The sequence below is a fragment of the Aristolochia californica genome, unplaced genomic scaffold, assembly GCF_029961685.1.
Source record: "Aristolochia californica isolate CCGP_79_NKW_82.1479 unplaced genomic scaffold, dmAriCali1.0.hap1 SCAF_1, whole genome shotgun sequence".
NCBI classification, from domain to species: domain Eukaryota; kingdom Viridiplantae; phylum Streptophyta; class Magnoliopsida; order Piperales; family Aristolochiaceae; genus Aristolochia; species Aristolochia californica.
The window spans coordinates 57855425-57873760 of NW_027181770.1; the positions used below are offsets into that span (position 1 = coordinate 57855425).

General features: G+C 36.9%; 1 protein-coding gene across 4 annotated transcripts; it reads left to right on the top strand.

Annotated features, from left to right (window-relative positions):
• Positions 1-12707: 12707 nt before the first annotated feature.
• On the top strand, positions 12708-17880 carry LOC137952635 (squamosa promoter-binding-like protein 16). 4 transcript variants are annotated; one of them, XM_068799706.1, is made up of 5 exons: positions 12708-12918; positions 13021-13082; positions 13680-14348; positions 16542-16678; positions 16980-17880. In XM_068799706.1, the coding sequence occupies exons 3-5, from the start codon at positions 13942-13944 to the stop codon at positions 17594-17596; spliced, it is 1161 nt and encodes a 386-aa protein (XP_068655807.1). In that variant the 5' UTR covers positions 12708-12918; positions 13021-13082; positions 13680-13941; the 3' UTR covers positions 17597-17880. The 4 variants fall into 4 exon arrangements, with proteins under 4 accessions (XP_068655807.1, XP_068655804.1, XP_068655815.1 ...); XM_068799714.1 differs by having other exon boundaries at positions 12718-12817; XM_068799703.1 differs by having other exon boundaries at positions 13021-14348.
• Positions 17881-18336: the final 456 nt, after the last annotated feature.

An 18336-nucleotide genomic window follows, 5' to 3' on the forward strand; every position in this document is an offset into this window, starting at 1 on the left:
AGGAGAGATGGAAGTGTTAAAACTCAGGGGTATTCTAGTAATTTCTCATGTGAGTAGATTTGTAATTTGATAGGAAAAAGAGTCCAAATTAGAGTGTTTAAAGAGATGTGGTTGTTGTGTAAATCTAGTAACTTTATATGGATTTTTATATACTTATCTTTAAGCCCTTAAGAGATGAGCTTTTTAGACTTTTTGTAAAACCACTTAAGAGAGAAATAAAAGGCTGAGGGGGGCCGACATTTCCCCCACCTAGTAGAATGTACTTCAGTCGTCTTCTTCTCATTTCCCTTTATTTTCTCCCCAATTTATCTTCTATTCTCATTTTCCACATCGTATCAAAGCAATTCTATCCATAGATTCAAGCCTAAGTTGAATCCCTCTTCTCCTAAAGACTGCATTCAAGACAGGATTTTTTCAATTGCCTCTTACAAGTTCAAAGGTCAGATTTTGTTTTCTTTGTGCTTTAACCAAGGGTTAATAGCTTGTGCTGCTATGTCAAGCAGTTATTATGTGTTGTGATGATCCTATAAGTATCGTATGAAGTTCTGAAGTACTACCTAGAGAATTACTACCTGCGTCACCTAGCCTGGGGCACAATTTTGTTTGCAGTAGATCTTCCTGGCCTCTTAATTTTTGTTCTTTCATTCTCAATTCCTGCAATTGTTGAGATAAGAGATTGATCGAGTATCAAAAAGGGTCATGTGTAAACCCTAATTCAGTTCTTTGAAAAGTGGGGCCCACAAGTATCTGTGCATACCTATTATTGAGTTTGGGAAGTGTTGTCTCAAGTATTGTGAGGTGTTCTTTGGCCTTGTACTGTTGTTGTTATTGTGCCTGTAAGTAGGGATTATTATGGCTGATTCTAGAGAGGTTATTACTCCACTAGAAACACTGAGTCTACAAAGACCAATGATTATGTTTAGATTACTTCTATTAAGCTTAATGGGGGTAAACTCTTTGAATTGGTCTTGAGGATCCTCCCAATCCCATAACTGCAGATTGGTAGCAGAGCATCACCAAGTTCAATCCTGGATATTAAATTCTATGTAGCCCCATGTTAGCAATCAAGTTGTCAATTGTGATACATCGAGGGATATGTGGAAGACCCTTGAAATAAAAATTATAGAAATGCCCCTTCTCACTAAAAGCACTTAAACCCATATCTCCCTACATACTTATTCAAATTATATAAAAATAAATTAGAGATAAAACTAAACACATAGAATAATGTAGTGTAGCTGATGCACTTCATGGTAAGGCCAAAATGATGATATTACCCTTCGGTAGATTTTTTAATACTCTCTCAAGCTAGAGCTTATATATTCATAAGGCCTAGCTTTTGACAAGATACCCCAAATTCACGTCTACTCAATGCTTTAGTAAACATATCCCAATTTGATCACCAAACCGTACATAGGGGGTTACAACTTCATTTTTCATCATAGCATCTCAAATGAAGTGACAATCTACTTCAATATGTTTTATCTTTTCATGAAACATTGGGTTTTTTGCAATAAATATAGCATCCTGATTGTCACAGTATATGGTCATTGGTCCCTCCTATTGTAGGTCCAATCCTCTAACCACAGATCTTATCCACATCAACTCACTGATTGTATGGTTCATGGCTCTATACTCATCTTCAGCACTGGAACGAGCTACAACAATTTGTTTCTTGCTCTTCCAACTTAGCAAATTACCTCCCTGAAAGATGTAATAACCAGTGGTAAATTTCCAGTCAAGCTTAGATCAGGTATAATCAGCATCTAAGAAAGCCTTTATCTCCATGTGATTATGAGGCTTAAAAAATAGTCCTTTTGGGTGCCCCTTCAGATATCTCAAGATCTGTTGGGCAGCTTCTAGGTGAACCTTGCAAAGACATTCCATTAATTGACTAACAACATTTACAGCAAATGATATGTCAGGACAAGTGATTATAGCATATATGAGTTTTCCAACTAACAGACGATACATTATCTTATCCCGCAGTTCATCACTTTGTCCGTCGTGAAGGTAATACTCTAAAAATTCCACAGATTTCACTTTATCGCATATAATTCACTTGTTGTTGTAGGTCATACTCTAAAAATTCCATAGATTTCACAATTTTTAGGGCTGATGTCATCCAACCCAATGATGATGCAAGCAGTTTGAGTCTAATAATGGACTTCACAGCAAGAAAAGGGGAGAAATTTCAATAAAGAACTCTCCTTTAGGGCATACTTCCAGTGCTATGCACTTAAATTTGCAAAAGGCATGAAAAAATCCAATACATTAGGGTTAATGTAGGCAGAGCCCAAGATGATATAGGTAGAGGACTCAGTATTAGGGGCACACAATCTAAAAAAGAGTGATTTTTCACTCAATAATCCTCCATAGGGTAGTAAGTAGTTTCAGAAGTGCTCAATGGGCAATAGGAGCCATCAACCCTAAGGTTTTGGCAAGAGAAGAAGGCCAAAGTTCAGATCTTTACTGACCATTTTTTTTTTATTTTTTTTTTGTTGAGAAACGAGAAGTTTTATTCAGCCAGCAAAGAACTACAATCTAGCTAGGGGGTGCACGCCCTTTACAACAAGGGATTGGAGGGAAGCTCCCTGTTTAGCAAGCGAATCAGCGATAGAATTTGCAAATCTAGGAATGTGAAACCAAGAACAAACAATATAGGGAACTATATTCATAATTTCATTGAAGACATTCCAATGCTGCCAAGGAGGTGAGGAGGCACACCAACCAGTCAATGCAGATTTCTGAAAACCCCCTTTCTTTGAAGTCGCAGGCTTTAATGGAAGGAGCTAGAGAAGAATGAAGGGCCCCCAACCAATATCTATTGCTCTAATACCATGTAAAAGAATGAACTTTAGGGTTTGAGAGAGAGAGAGAAAAAAAAAAGGGAAGAATTCAGAGCGTTGGAATTGCTCTGGTTGGGGTTGAGTTCGAATCTATTCTGAAATAAAATTACAGAAATGCCCCTTCTCACTTAAAATCACTTAAATCCGTATATCTCCCTACATACTTATTCAAATTACATGAAATTTGAACTAGAGATCAAATTAAACACATAGAACAAGATAGTGTAGCTGCTGGACTTTATAGTAAGTGCAAAATGATGGTATTGTCCTTCAGTAGATTTTCTAACAATACTGGTTCCAAGGTGGATAAAAAGTCCTCTACAGGATTTTGTGTGTTTGTTGGAGGAAATCTTATAAACTCGGAGAGTAAAAGACAAAATGTTGTGGCTCGTTCAATTGCAGAGGCCAAATATCGTTCTATAGCTCACATAATGAGTGAACTTATGTGGGTAAAAGTTGTTTTAGAAGAATTCAGACTTGATTTCAAAGTGTGATAATGAAGTTGCAATTTTTATTGCCAATAATCCTATTTTTCATGAGAGAACCAAGTATATAGAGGTAGACTGCCATTTCATTCATGATGCATTGATAAGTGGAAAAGTAATTACCTCATTTGTTCAAGCAACATATCAAATCGGAGACATGTTCACAAAAAGACGAGATTTTGGTAATTTTTGTAACGAGTTGGGGTTATTTGATATACATGCTCCAACTTGAGGGGAAGTGTTGAATTATGTATCTAGGGACATATTGGTCATTTCACCTTTTTTTACTTAAATTAGAGTTGTAATTATGTAGTTATGGAGTATGTAGGAAGAAGGGGTATTTTAGACCATTCATGTAATATATTTGAAAGAGATTAGGGGTTGATTTTGCCCCTAACGTGCAGGTTGCACTCACACAACTCTCTCCTCCATATTCCTCTTTTCTTCTTTCTTCCCTTTCTTCTCTTCTCTCAAGTTTATAATTTTACAAAGGAGTTGACTGTACAATTAATCCAAACTTCAAACTGCAAATTTGCGAATTCTACTAGCTGGTCACTTTACTGGAGCTGTAATCCTGGGGGGCTTTAAGATCTTGCTCTAAACAAAGACATATCCTTGAAGGTGGAAAAAAGAAATGGTTAAATTGCACAAAATGAGAGGCTATGGTACCTTAGAAAGCTACAATTTGTTGTTCAGAGACTTTGTGGCTTATTTTGATACCACTCAGATGATGAGTTATTTAAATTGATCATAGTAACCTTTGAGTGCATTATCAGCAAATATGCCTTTTTTTTGTGGTATGATGTGAATTTGGTTTTGCATAAGATTTTTTTTTCCTTTTATATATGATGTTGACTTGAAGTTGGAAGATGGTCTTGTATTTTGGAAAGCAGAATTCTCTAGGAAGGTATGCCACAATTTAATGTAAGCTAGTTATTCTAGTTAACTTTTAAGTTCCATCAATACCTTTCTGCACAATTTCTGCGTGTAAATAATTTTTTGAATTTTGGAGAAAGCTATTTCAGTTTTTACATCTCCAATTAAAATTTGTTCGGTCCATGATCCTATTTTATACTATCTGAGAACAGCTATGCACTTGGTATGCTATTTGTGAACTGTACAGTCATTGATTTGGTGTAATGTACTCAACTGCACAGTAGAGAGAATAAGTACAAGTTAAATATCATACCATAAATATTAGCAAAAAAGCATCTGTTTGACTCTGTAGAAAGCTTATTAAGAATGAAGCATCTTCCATGGAAACATCAATATTGCTCTTTCTTTTCCTTCTCTGTTCAAAGGAAGGAGACTATACTCATTGCTGAATGCAACAAAGGAAAGCACAAATTACCACTATATTTGGATATGAGCCACCTGGCAGGTTATGCAGGTCATAAGACCTAGCCTTCCAGGTCTGGTATGCAAGAGTATCATTTTCTGGATACTGACATATTCAGTTGTGGTTGGAAGTAAAGAGTTCCACAGAGGATTAGTGTGGCAGAAATCAGAATATGCTAACATGGACATCGAACAAAGTTGGTAAGCAAAATTACACCTCAAAATTATGAGATCGATTAAGAATTAGACCTGTTAGAAAACATTATGGGAGGTAATTTGGTAATTTTACCCAGTTTATTTTCACAGCATGTTTAAGTGTCCCTATAATTTCATTTTCATGTAATTTGGCGGTGTAGAGAGTGAGCTATAAAGAGTTAAGTGTAAAGGGGTATTTATGTGTTTGTAATCTAATTTCCAATTAGTTTATAAGAGCTGTTAGGGGTCGACTTTGAACCCTAACGGGAGATTCTCTTTTGGCTCTCTTGTTGCAGTCGTTTTCTCCCTCCTCTTCTCTCTTTCTCAATCCTCTTTATTCTATAATATTACAAGACCTTTTGTGATGTTTGTGTTTGTTCTATGTAGACAGTGTACTTCCAAACTAGGAAGTCAAAGTCAAAACTATAATTGTCAGAGAAATTTTAAGAGCAACATCAATAGATTTTAGATTTTTGAAAATGATAAAAATTTCATTAAAGAAGGTATGGGAAAAAAATACAGCTAAAGTACAACAAATCCAATAGCTGACATCAGTAGATGATATTGTAAGAGAGATTTGAAATTGTCTAGGTACGGTTTCCTTAGACCAAATGCGGCTCAATTAAGGAGGATTTTGTCAGTTATATTTGAAGGGGAGAAGAGGGATACTATAGGAAAAACTTAAAAAGGGGTGGTCCTTACAGCAAACCTACCATATGAGTCATTAGGAACGAGGAAAATGATTTGTGAACCCAAATACAGCACAACAGGGAAAAGAACTTGATGATCATGCCCATAATGACATTCTCACAATTTGGTTGGATAAAAGCATTTCGCATGATTTATTTCATGACTGTGATGATTGCTTTAAGGAGGCAGAAGTAGCATCTCATTTCTCAAAAAAAAAAAAAAAAAAAAGAGTCAGAAGTAATTTTATGTCACACATCTTCATAGTTCAGATGCACACTTTAGACCATATAACTAAGATGATCAAACACTTTCCAATGGCTTAGGTTTGATTTCTTATTCTGCCCTATGTTTTCCTAACCCCTCACTACTGCGGTTTATGTTTGGTTCAGTTTGCATTTATTTCTTTACTTAATATTGAAAAACAAAGCAGATTTAATGGCTAAATATTCGATAAAATATAGTACTCCCAGTTTCTGAACCAGTTAGGTTACAGCTAGCTGTTGGCTGGAATCAAGTCCAAGCTCCACTCTTGTTTTCATTATGTGTTAATTGATTGTTGTTATTGCTTTGATGTTTCTGAGTAGCACGCAAGAAAATATGATTTATTTCTGCTCCTTACTGACACACTTACGTTCCTTTTTTTGGAGTGCACGTCTATTTCTTATAAAAATTGTTGTAATTGTTTGAACAAGCTAATCGTTATTTGAAAAAATAACAGTAATATTTACTATCATCTTCTTCCTTTCTTCCTACAATGTATTTTAAAAAGGTTATTGTTATTGCCACTATCATCTTAGTCTGGAGCACATAGTTTTGAATGAATGATAAGGAGTATCTGTACAATATGCCATTAGCTGCACCAAAGTCCACCATTGGCCAGACAGCAGACCATACTCTGCAATCATTTATTCTGCGTTGTTGATTAAATTTTACTATTGTTCTGTTTATTACTGAGGACCTAATAAATTTACTCGATTCATTCAGCACGTAAAAAATATTATTATTCCTTTATGTTTCTTAACCTTTTTATTCCAACATTTGACAGACTTGTCTACTGGTCATCTTTTTATAATAAATACTGCTATTATTTTTTAGGTCCAATTTTTAACCCAGCTAGGCTTCCTGTTCAAGTGTATTTAACTAGGGAAGATCATCATATCATCCTCCATGTACACTGAGAAATTTTTCCTAGTAATATGCCTAACAGAAGTGTAAGAAAGTTGTCACCTGTTTGTTATCCCAAAATTGTCTTTAGGAGCTTAGTATCTTGATGGCATCAAGATAGATGCAGTCAGTGATTTCAATTACCTAATAAGTAATGACTACCATTTATGCTTAATCCCCAAAGTGTTATTCAGAAATAAACCTTGTTGGTCGACAGTTTAGGCTACGAGTCTGAAAGTTTTGAGCTATTGTGGGCACATTGAGTTGGGAAAGATTCTGTCCATTTTTCTGGGGAAGAGTTTCCTTAATGTTGGCTAGGCGTTGGGGAGAAACTGCCCTGGTTTCCTACAACCATCACAAAACTCTGGACCACGCCATGTACAAGGAATTAATTGACAAAAAATTTGATAATTTTTGGCACGTCTTAAATGCTCTTGTAGAGACTGACAGATGATGTTCGTCATATCTCTTATTGTTCATTGAAAGGGAGGATAATTTGCCAGCTGCCCTTGGGGTAAAATAGGAGTTGGTGCTCGTGCAGTGGATGCCATAATAGACAGAGCCTGTAATCGGCTCTATCAAGTACTTCTTTCCTATCCTTGTTCTTTTGCTTTTGTCATGGTTCAGAATTAAATATATTTAATCTCAACTTCATTCTTTATGTTTTATTCTATGACAAAAATTCAGTTAGCGTGCACTTCGACATTTGAGGCTGTTCACGGAACATTATGTGACAGTGGGATCTTTGTATGGATATGCGTTAGGGTCCTTTCAATATCTCTGCATGCTTTGTCTTCGAAATTGGCAGATTTCTGTTCTATGCACTCTTGATTGGAAAATACCTTCTTTCACAGAGCCAGACCACAACATAAACAACCAAATCTTTGATACTCGTGGAGTTTGTCTCTTTTCAACCAAGGTGAATCTGACCAATATCTGATTACTAGAGAATTCTTCCTACAACCAAAAAATCAGACCAATTTATCTGGCTGATCATTGCCATATTATGAATTACCGAGGCAGGATCTGGCTCGAACCAGAGGGGATTGAAACTCCTAGAAAATAAAAGAAAATAAGAATTTTATCATTTGAAATTGTGATAATGATCAAATTCTTTTTTTTACTAACTATTTTTTGGAATAATAATGGTCAAATATATATATATTTTTTTATACTGTTGCAAGGAAAAGGCATTTTGGGCTTTGTTCATCTAGAGATTTTTAAATTTAAAAAAAAAGTTGTCTTCGATATTATTAGTTTTTATCATTATTCTTTGTAGCACGAGGCTTGGAGATGAATGTAATGTATATCGTAAATAAAAAGTGATAAAGTTTGAGGGCTCTGATAACTGACAGCTTTCTTAGAGCCCATTCTCTTTTTTTGCCTTGGTAATGCTTCCAGAGGAAACAGATATTGGAGAATAACAATGCGCTGGATCATATGAAAGCCTCCACCAAGTGGAAATCCACGTAAACATCCATTCACCAGGCTGCGAGCTGTCGTCACTCTGAATCTTTACACTTAATGTTAACCAAGTTGGTCGATCAATGTGGTGGTATTTGACTCAAAAGTACAACTGAAAAGATTACACTTGTCTTACAACTCCTGTAGTGACTAATTTTCTGTGTATAAATTAAGCCTTCAATTATAACCCTTTCCAGGTGAAAAGGACCCAACAGATCATGGGTCTGTTTTATCCTTAAACAGTACTCCATGGGCATATTGTTACATATTTTATCCTCAAACAGGGGCTCGGCCTTCTATGGAAGTACACTGGCATCCCATACCATTGGAGTGGGTGGTCCTCTTCTCTCCCAACATAGCTTCAATATACAAGAAAGAGCAGATGAGGTGAAATTTCAGAAAAATATTTGCCAGGGTAACAGTCGCTGAGACACTCTTCAGGTAAGGTTTTGAAGGAACTTATTGAAGGGGACCATCTCTTGTGTCCGACATGCATACAAGATGCTGAAAATCACCCGTTTTGCGGGTACTACAATCAGAGTACTGATGAAGAATTGAATGCTCTTAGTTGGATCTACTTGACGAAAACAGGGAAACCTGGACAGTTCTGCGCCTACTTAATAAGGTGGTTGAATTTCTGGTACATCAGATAATGAATGACCTTTAAAAGCACAGACCAAATGCTTCCACTGTATCCATGAACTGTACAAAGTACGATCATGTGGTCAAACCATCTCCCAGTAACCCCCGATTTGTGTAATAATGTAACGAGTAAATAGTTCAAAGATCAACAAGATGTAAAGGTAGCTGCTTTGTAGCAGAAAGCAAAAGAGAAAAATCCTAGGATGAGGAAAGTGGCTGAATTGCCCCAGTTTCTTCCTTTGGATGGCAAGCAATTCGGTCTTTGAAGACATTTAAAAGCCGGCCTGTGGGACTCTCCGTAAGTGGCTCCAGATACAATCCAAGAACAGCTAGAATCCTACTTTTGTAGCAAAATCTACTTTGAAGCCCTTTCTCCCACAAAAAGAAGGGAATAAATCAAACGTATTGGTTCTTCAGATCTGGTAATAGATCTCGCCCCCACCCTTTTTTGAATCTTTTCTCCTGCTCAGTGACTCAGAAGGTCTGTGCTGTTTCAGCTTTTGTTTGCAGTCGTCTTACCCCCAAGACTGGCCCAGAGCTGTCTATGCTTTTTTATTCAAATCAAGAGCAGTCGCTGTTGTGGGGTTCCTGGTTCTCCATGGAGGAGCCCACATCACATGCTCTACATTTCTTAATGCTTAAGCTCATTTATCACACATCTAACAAATCTCAGCTGCCAAATCTTTTTTTTTTTTTTTTAATCGCCAAATCTCAGTTTCAAGTTTCCAACCCATGAAGAGCAGATTTTACTTGGACTAGTTCAGAGAGTCGGGATTCGTTTCTTGTGGTGCATACTTAGATGCCCCAATCTCAGGCTTCAAAATGATAACCCCATAGAATTTAATGTGAACATAAATACTTTTACGCTTAATTGTTAATATTTTTATTTATAAATAATAAATTAATAAACAAAAAAAAAAGATGAGGGTTCACCTTCTCCCCTCTTGTTGGGGTGATAATTTTATCCATTTATTCGATTATCCGTTTGTTTCAGCCACTTACGAATGGATATGGAATAAAAATCTTTTGATTATCCAATTACCCAATAATATTTAAATATAATTTTATAATTTTAATTTTTAGTTGGAAAAGTTTAGCTCATTGGGTCACCCTATAATTTTAATCTTTTTTGTAAAGATTTGGAGAAAAATAGAACTATGTAGAGAAAGATAGAATGTCCCTCTCAACTTCCTTCAATCTTTATATATATTAGCTATCATTTTTTAATAATTTATTTTTGTGTATTAATATTTTGATTCGTTTACTAATTTTATAAGATTTTTTCACTTATATCTATTTTTTTTACCCATTTATCCAATTACAGATGGGTAATCAGGTAAATAAATGGATAATGAAATAGCTTATTTCGTTTCGACCAGGTGACAAAATAAATATAAAAAACGTAGCGGATAATGGAGTGCCCCTTACCTATTTTATCCGGGAAAAAATGCACCCTCTTGAAAGTAAAGTATCATGTTGACATGCCCTACGACTATGCAAGGGGCGGTTTTTTTTTTTCTCACTAATACTCAATTAGCCACCATGCATGGCTAATATTACAATATTAACGACTAGCATTTCATATTAACATACCAATTCCACATGCATAAATTAAATTAGAATATTGTTTTCAGAGGCAGGTAGGATGGTCATAAAATATAGCATATACTATAAACCTTGTTGAGGAAGTATGGTCATGTGACAATTATATTATTTGATCTTCAAACTTAAGTCAGGCAATTAAAACCTTGTTAATGGTTCAAGTACCAACAGATTGGAGTACCCATACAATCCAAAATTGCCCTCTTATTGCTGTAATCATACAATTCAATACTGGGAAATCATGCTCATTTATTAGGTGGTCAACAACACATTAAATATACCTTAATGGACACATTGGGATGGCCCGACTCGCCCAGACCGAGTCGACCCAAGGCGAGTAAGAGCGGTCTGGTCCCCTGGAATTCAGTAGGGGAATAGATACTGTAGATTGCCGACACGGAATATTCCCGGATTTGTGACCAATGATTTGGGAGAATATTCCCCTGTCGGGTTTGCGATCTAATCCGTTCGTTCCGGATACGCTAGATCTCGGGTCCTGTGATCCGACGGTTATCGTGTGTCTTCTTCGAGCGGCTTTAGCCGTCTGAGAAGAGGCCACGTAGCCTTTTCTTGTTCCCAAGTACGAAAGGCTCCTGCGCTTTCTCTTTCCACGATAATGACGTGTCTGTCCCGTAGTCCCTCTGACTATTTTACCCCTGGATTTGTTAGTAACTACGTGAGTGAGAGGGTTCGGTGAGACACACCATAGATGCAGTGCCACGTGGTGGCAGGGTCTCTTTCCATTTATGCTGCTAAATGCTTGGAAATATTTGTTCTAATCTTTGACTCCTTTTTCTTTGTTCCATCACTCTAAAAGATCCTGGCCGCCCATTTGTGAACCTGCGGTGGATCCTTAAGGGCCATCAAATCAGACCAATAATTGATACACTGTCACAAACTACAAGGAGTGGACCCCGAATTTACAGCTTTCATCCTCTGTCACCGGAGAAGACACTGGAGTGGACGTATGAACGAATGACACGTGGATAGGTTTGTTGAAGGGTATATTCGTATTAACTTTATGTTAGAAGAGTTTGGAAAACGACTTCCCAGCTTTTTTATTTAAATTAAAAAAAAAAATCAATTTAAGAGTTCATAACTTTCTGGAATCTCTGTCCCCTCAACGGCATATAAAGTACAATTGTGGAAATTGATTGATTTTGGGGCTGAATTATCATTAATTCTGTTTAGGTGATTAGGGCAATTAGCATAATTAAGGGGCACCCCTGCTTCACCTTAAAAGGCCAAACTTGTTCTTAAAGGAAACTAGGGTTTTTTTTTAATAATATTATTAAATATCACAATAAAAATTTAAAATTATTTTTCCTAGTAAAAATAAGATAACGATTAAATTTTTTTTTACTAACTATTTTTTAGAATAATAATGATTAAATTCTTATTTTCTCCGTGAGATTCCAAACCGACCCTAACTGAATAGCCTTAGCCTTGATGTTGACCGGCCTTATTATTAACCCATACCTGGTCAACGCGTAATTACAAAAATAAAAACTTGGTCTAGAGAGGGGACCATTGTGTGCATAGAGGATTGGGGACCCATAAGATTCAAACATTAGACTCATTGGCATTAAATTGAAGCCTGATAAAAATTGATTATTGGGTTCAATGAATTGCTTCAATAAGATTGTAGGGCAAAGTAGTTAATGAAACTTCAATAGACATCAAGGTGGTCTCCTAATTTTAAGTTCAAAAGAGCTAATTTGCAGCTTCAACTGAAATATCTTTAAATCAAATTTTTTAGATATTGCACTTGCTCATCTCCTCATAAAAAAAAGGGTGGCTTTCTGGCTGAAAAAGGGTGAGCTCGAAATGGGATTGAGTAGAGCAAGGAAGGATGGGGACATGACTGAAAGTGAAAAAAAAGGGAAGAAGGGGTAAGCTTGAAAAAAAAACGGGAAGACACACTGGAGCAAGGATGTGGACATGACTGACTGTTCTGAGAACTGTTGGAAAGGGCATGGAGTGAAGCAAACGGGAAAAACAGGAACAAGGAGGAAGATGGAAAAGATAAAGACAGAAGAAAGGTGAGAGAGGAAAAAACATGTCATTAAATGTGAAACATAACACCCTAAGCCTTAACATTCACCCCCTTTGTACTTTTTCTCTGGCTTCTCTCTCTTAAAAAGTTGAAAGCAACAACACCCTGTCACTTTCTTTGCCACTCAATTTAAAAATGAGATTTTTTTTTTTTCATTTTTAACAATGAAAATAACTGATAAAAGAAAGGAAAGCCAGCAGAAAAAGAGGAACACCAAGAGAAAAAGTGAGTGGGGGGGGGAATAACAGAGCAAATCTGAGTTTTTGATACTGAAGTTGCAGTTCTCAGTCCTCACTTCTCTCACACCAGTGGCTAGCTCTCAGTCTCTGGAGGTGGTCTCACTCTCTCCGTTTCTCTCTCTCTGTCTCATCAGTTTAATACATTATCCGTTTTCTTTATATGTTTGCTCACCTCCAATGATTCTCACACAAAGGTAGCAGCAGTTTTTCTTTCTTGCTCTGTGTTCCTGCTCAGCTCGCGCCTCTCTTTTCTCTTTACGCTTCTCTTTTGTTGTCCTGCATGGTATCACTGTCAGGGAATGAATGGCGGGAAAGCCCAAATCGGTCTTCAGGTCATCATCTGATGCTACTGTTGTCTGTAAGTACTTTGTTCCTTGTTTTCTTTTCAAGTTTAAACCGTCAGAATTAACGTTTCTGTTTCTTTATTACTTCCTTTTTTAAGGTTTTGTTTGACTACTTTCCTTTTGCGAGATTTCTTCCTATGGAAGTTCAGCTGTTTTATTTTGTGGGTTTTTGAGCTTCCACTCCTTTCTATTGGTTTTCGTTTCAATTTCGTCGGATTTTTTTTGTTTTTTGTTTCCGTGTTCCTCTTCATACTTGTTGCATTTCCCTTTAAAAAGTAGTATATACGAATTGAAATGGGGAAGTTCTGGTTACTTTTTTTCTTTTTGTTCTTTATGGCTCCCTAGGTTCAACTGGATGAGTGTCGTTTTTTCTTTGTATCCCCTTTACTCGGTGGTCTTCAGTCTTTCTTGTCTTCTGCAACTTAGCTAGTTAAGAAGATTTTGTGGCATTCATATCTGGTCGTTGTTGGTTATTTATTACCCTTTTTTTCTGTTCCTCGAGTACCTCTTCTTTATTACCAATTGCGGGGCTGTCGCATTTTTACAGCTTCGAATTTGAGATTTATGTTCTAGACTGTTGAAATCCGGATATTTTGGGTTTTCGCATCTAGGTTTTTATTTTTGCCTTTTTCCGGTGATTGGATTTATCTTCAAGATGACTCTATGAAGATCACGCGGACTTAGTTCCATGAATGGGCTTCCGTACATTTTGCTGCGCTTCGTTGTTTCCCTTCTTTCTTGTACAAATTTACGGAACTAGGTAAGACACATCGAGTGCGCCTTGGAGAAAAGAGTTTGAGAATTTGAGAAAAAGAGACCAGGCATTTGAAAGGAAAAAAAAAAAAAAAAGGAAAAAGCCAGGGGAAGATTTTTATGGAGTGGGACTTAAAAACGTCTTCTTGGGACTTTGCTGAATTGGAGCGAGATGCAGAACCGAGCATCGGCTCAGTGGTCAGCTTGACTGGTTTAGGACAGAAAAGTACAGGAGATTGCTCAGTAGACTTAAAGCTTGGAAGGTTTGGTGATTTTGGTGATGGGTCGTTGGATAGATGGAAAGATACCAGAACTCCTGCATCATTCTCACCTTCAGGTTCATCCAAGCGGGCACGAGGGACAAGTAATGGCAACCAAACTGTTTCTTGTTTGGTTGATGGGTGCAAATCAGATCTAAGTAACTGCCGTGAGTATCATAAAAGGCACAAGGTTTGTGAAGTTCATGCCAAGACTCCAACTGTGATGGTGGGCGGTCGGCAGCAAAGGTTCTGTCAGCAATGTAGCAGGTAAAGAAGTGAAGGCTCCTTATAGTTGTCACTTATGAAATTGTTTCCATTAACTTTTTAAAATTATCTTCACTTTTGTCTGCAGCAATTTTTTTTCTGGTTGATAGATATCCTTTATATTTACTGGCTGGTGGATTAGTTTCAGGAAGAGTGTCGCTTGTCACAGAGTGGTTCATAGCTGTTTGGAAGTTTTGGTCCCTTTTGTCATCAATTCTATGATTGGAATCTGTTCAGTCTGGCTCTTTTGTTTGCCATCTGTAAAAAACCCTTTCCTGACGTAGTGTCATCTGCTGACAATTTTGATGTAAAAGAGAAATTTCATGAATTTGCTGTAGTTCTCGGATTGTGATCTTGTGGCATCTCTGGCAATCCATCTGGATTTATTATTTAATGATGATTATCAAATGTTTGTTAGGGTTAGTAGATGTTTACTGAAAGAATCTTGGCAGATCCAAGAAATCTGGAACTGTATCCTGAAGATTTCACTCATTTTAAGTCTGCACATAAATGAGTTGGACAAGGACTTGTAATTTTTTGTTGGTGAAGTCTATCCACATTAAAATGCTTTAGCTACTAATTGGCTAAAATAGTGCAGCCTCAATTAGTAATGGGGTTGATTCTACTACTGAGTTGATCTTGGACTTGATTTCTCACTGTTTTTTGTATTATTGGAGGGCTTCTTTTCATTTCCCTGCTTATTTTTTGGCTATGCTCTTATACATTAATTGCATGGGAGTAACACATTCAACTTCAAAACGGTGGAGCTATCACTTTAAGAACGCCTTAAGGAATAAATGTCTCTGATCTATTTTTTCAAACAAAAGAAAAAGGTTTCATCCTAATGTCACTGAAGTTTCCTTAAACATAAGATTTATTAAGTTCCTTAAGATAGCTAGTAACTATCTTGCTTTAAATTGCATCTTTTTCCTTTTCCTTGTCCGTAGGTTTTGCGCAAGGATGCTATCTCTCTCTCTTTCTCTCTCTCTCACTTGATGTTCTCACTTGATGACATCCACTAAAACAATTGAAAAAAGTGACAACATGGTTTTTACAAATGGATGTTTTACCAATTGATCTAATTCTATCTTTGTTGACTTTTTAACTTTGTTTTATCCTTGTAACTAGTATTAAAGATCTTATTTATTACTGATTGTATGATTAGCTGATGATATCAATATGTGGGTTTAATGCTTTCAAAGTTTTGCCTATCCACTTCAATTTCAGATGTTGTCATGTTCCAACCTCTAGTGATCAATGATCTGCATTGTCATCAACCTTGTTTCTTCTGAAAAAAAATTTCCCTCTCTTTTTGGTGTCCTTTTCTGATTTTGTTATGGTCAGCCCTATCATTAGCTCGAACATATGAAATTCACACATGGCCACCAGTGTTTCCTTTAAGTCTGTATTAAATGCCCATAGAAGGATGTCTTTGTGTCAGCATATCTCAAAATGTTATGTATAATTTTATTATGGAAATTTATGTTGTTATGTTGGTAAATTTGAATTATTTTTCCGTTGAAATCTGGGTCTCAAAGAAGGCTCCAGGAATTTTGACTTTAAAACATGTCTGAGTGACCTCAAATCTAGCTTGGAGCATCTTTTAGTTAATTGCGTCAAGCTTAAAGAGCAAGATAACCTTGTGATTACATCTAGACATGTTCATATCTGATATGTGCCTGATTATTTTTAGTTGATTATGTTGTCTGTCATCTACATGATATTGGATTGTTCATGACTTGCTTGCTATCATCAGATTTCTCTGTCAAGGTTTAAGATTTTTTAATCTGCATTCTATATTGGCTTGCAATGGTCAGTCATGATTATTTGTGCTTGTATATATATGAATACCATGCCATGAAAGCTGCAGTTAATAAAATAAAGGAATTATTACACTTAGTGCAATTTCTACATTTATGGAGGGCATGTGAGATATGTGAAACTCGCACAGGAAGAACTGTTGCCTTCCTAACTTTAGCTTTACTGTCCATGCTTAGGTTTTCCATAAAGTTATTACATTTCTACTTGATTCGCTCTGTAAAAACCTAACTTGACTTGAAACGACCCATTGATAATAGACCTGTCATTGATGTTTCTTCTCAAGGAGATGCAGAGCTTTCTGGTTGATTTTGAGTTGTTTTAACTGGTCACTTCAAAACAATCTAAACATTTACTGCCATTGTCATTCCTTTGAAGATTCCATTCCTTGGAGGAGTTTGATGAAGTGAAGAGGAGTTGTAGGAAGCGTCTAGATGGACACAACCGTCGCAGAAGGAAACCTCAGCCAGATTCTCTTTCTACAAATGCTGCTGCTTTGTTTACCAATCATCAAGGTTTGTATTTTTATATACCAATGCAGCCATTCAATAAAAAAATACATGAAATTGATATCATACAGTGTAGAGAGACATCGCATGCATTGGTATGATGGGAATCATGGCGCATTGACCTGAATGGGTAGTAGCTCCACCAGAATCTTATACTGATTTCTGGCAATTCCCACCATGATATGCTTTGCTTGTCAAAGTTTATGTTTTTTTTGAATTTTATTTATTATCAGGTGCTTGGGAGGACTATACATTGTTGAATTTCCTTGCATCTTCATCAAATGAAAATATGATTTGCTATCCACAGGTAGCAGGTTCTCTTCCTATCAACAGATAATGTCAACCACCCTTCCAGAACCCACTTGGCCTGCCACCATCAAAACTGAGGAAGATACCCTCTATGCCCGTCATACACCTCTGCACTTCCTTGACCGTCAAAATCACTTCCCCTTCTCCTTCTCTCGCAGTTACAAAGCCGGCAAAAACTTTGGATTCAGTGGAAACCCTCTCGAAGTGACTTCTGCTTGCCAACCTCTCCTCAACACAATCACGACTTCCAACAATGATTGTGCTCTCTCTCTTCTGTCATCACCAAATCAAACTTCGGCCTTAGGCCTGGCACATGCACACATGGTTCAAGCTGATCGGATACCAATGGCACAGCCCTTGATCCCGAGCATACAGTTCAGCAACAACAATAACCAGAGTTTGGGGCGGTACTCTTGCTCCCAAGCTTCCAACAATGTTTCTTCCACGGGGTTTTCCTGTTCAGCCATGGATGAAGAGCCAGTGGGAACAGCTGCTATGGTTTCAGATGGAGGGGATGCTAGTCTCCACAGTGAGCAGATCTTTCAAGTAGGAGGTGAGGTGGGAGCTCCCGGAACTGGTACCTCCTCAACGCATCCCATATTCTGGCATGGCTAATTTGTTAGAAGAAAGAGCTGGCGCTCGTCTTTGTTGTAGAATCTTGGAGTTCCACTGGCCATCGAGTGATTTTAATGTTTCAACACTTTTTTTTTCTCTTACGGTCCAATTGTTTTTATGAAAACTGTAAGAAATGTTGTTTGCCATCTCTAGCCATGAGGCAGGCTTTGGTGCTCTCTCGTGTTATGGCTTATGGGGTATGTCCGGGAACTGTGGATATACTTTTGGAGCTGGTTCTGTCACTGTAAAACCTCTAAATGCGGCCAACGAAGTTTCTTATGCTTCATCAAGTTTAAGAGGATGCATCATGCGTCATTTACAACAGTTCATCATTCTATCTAACAACAGTCTGCTGTTAGCCTATATCATCATTTACACTTTGAGTTTATATCATTTGACAGGAGGAACTGACCAACCCTATACAATTCCATCATTATATCAATTACTGAATCTTTTCAATGCTAATTTTGTTCTATTTAAACCGTCTTTAGATTTGTCAATTAGCATCGTTTCACCCATAAACAACATCAAGAAGAGGGGACAACCAACAATACGGGACAAAACATAGAAACCATAGAATTATATCTCTCTGTAACAAAAATTGTATCTAGAATTATAGTAGATGAAAATGCTACTAGATAATTAGACCCCCACCAAGCATGCAATGGAGAAAAGCATAATTCATATGGAGCTCAAGGAAACTTTGATGGATATGCTTTATTTATCAAATGTATAATTAC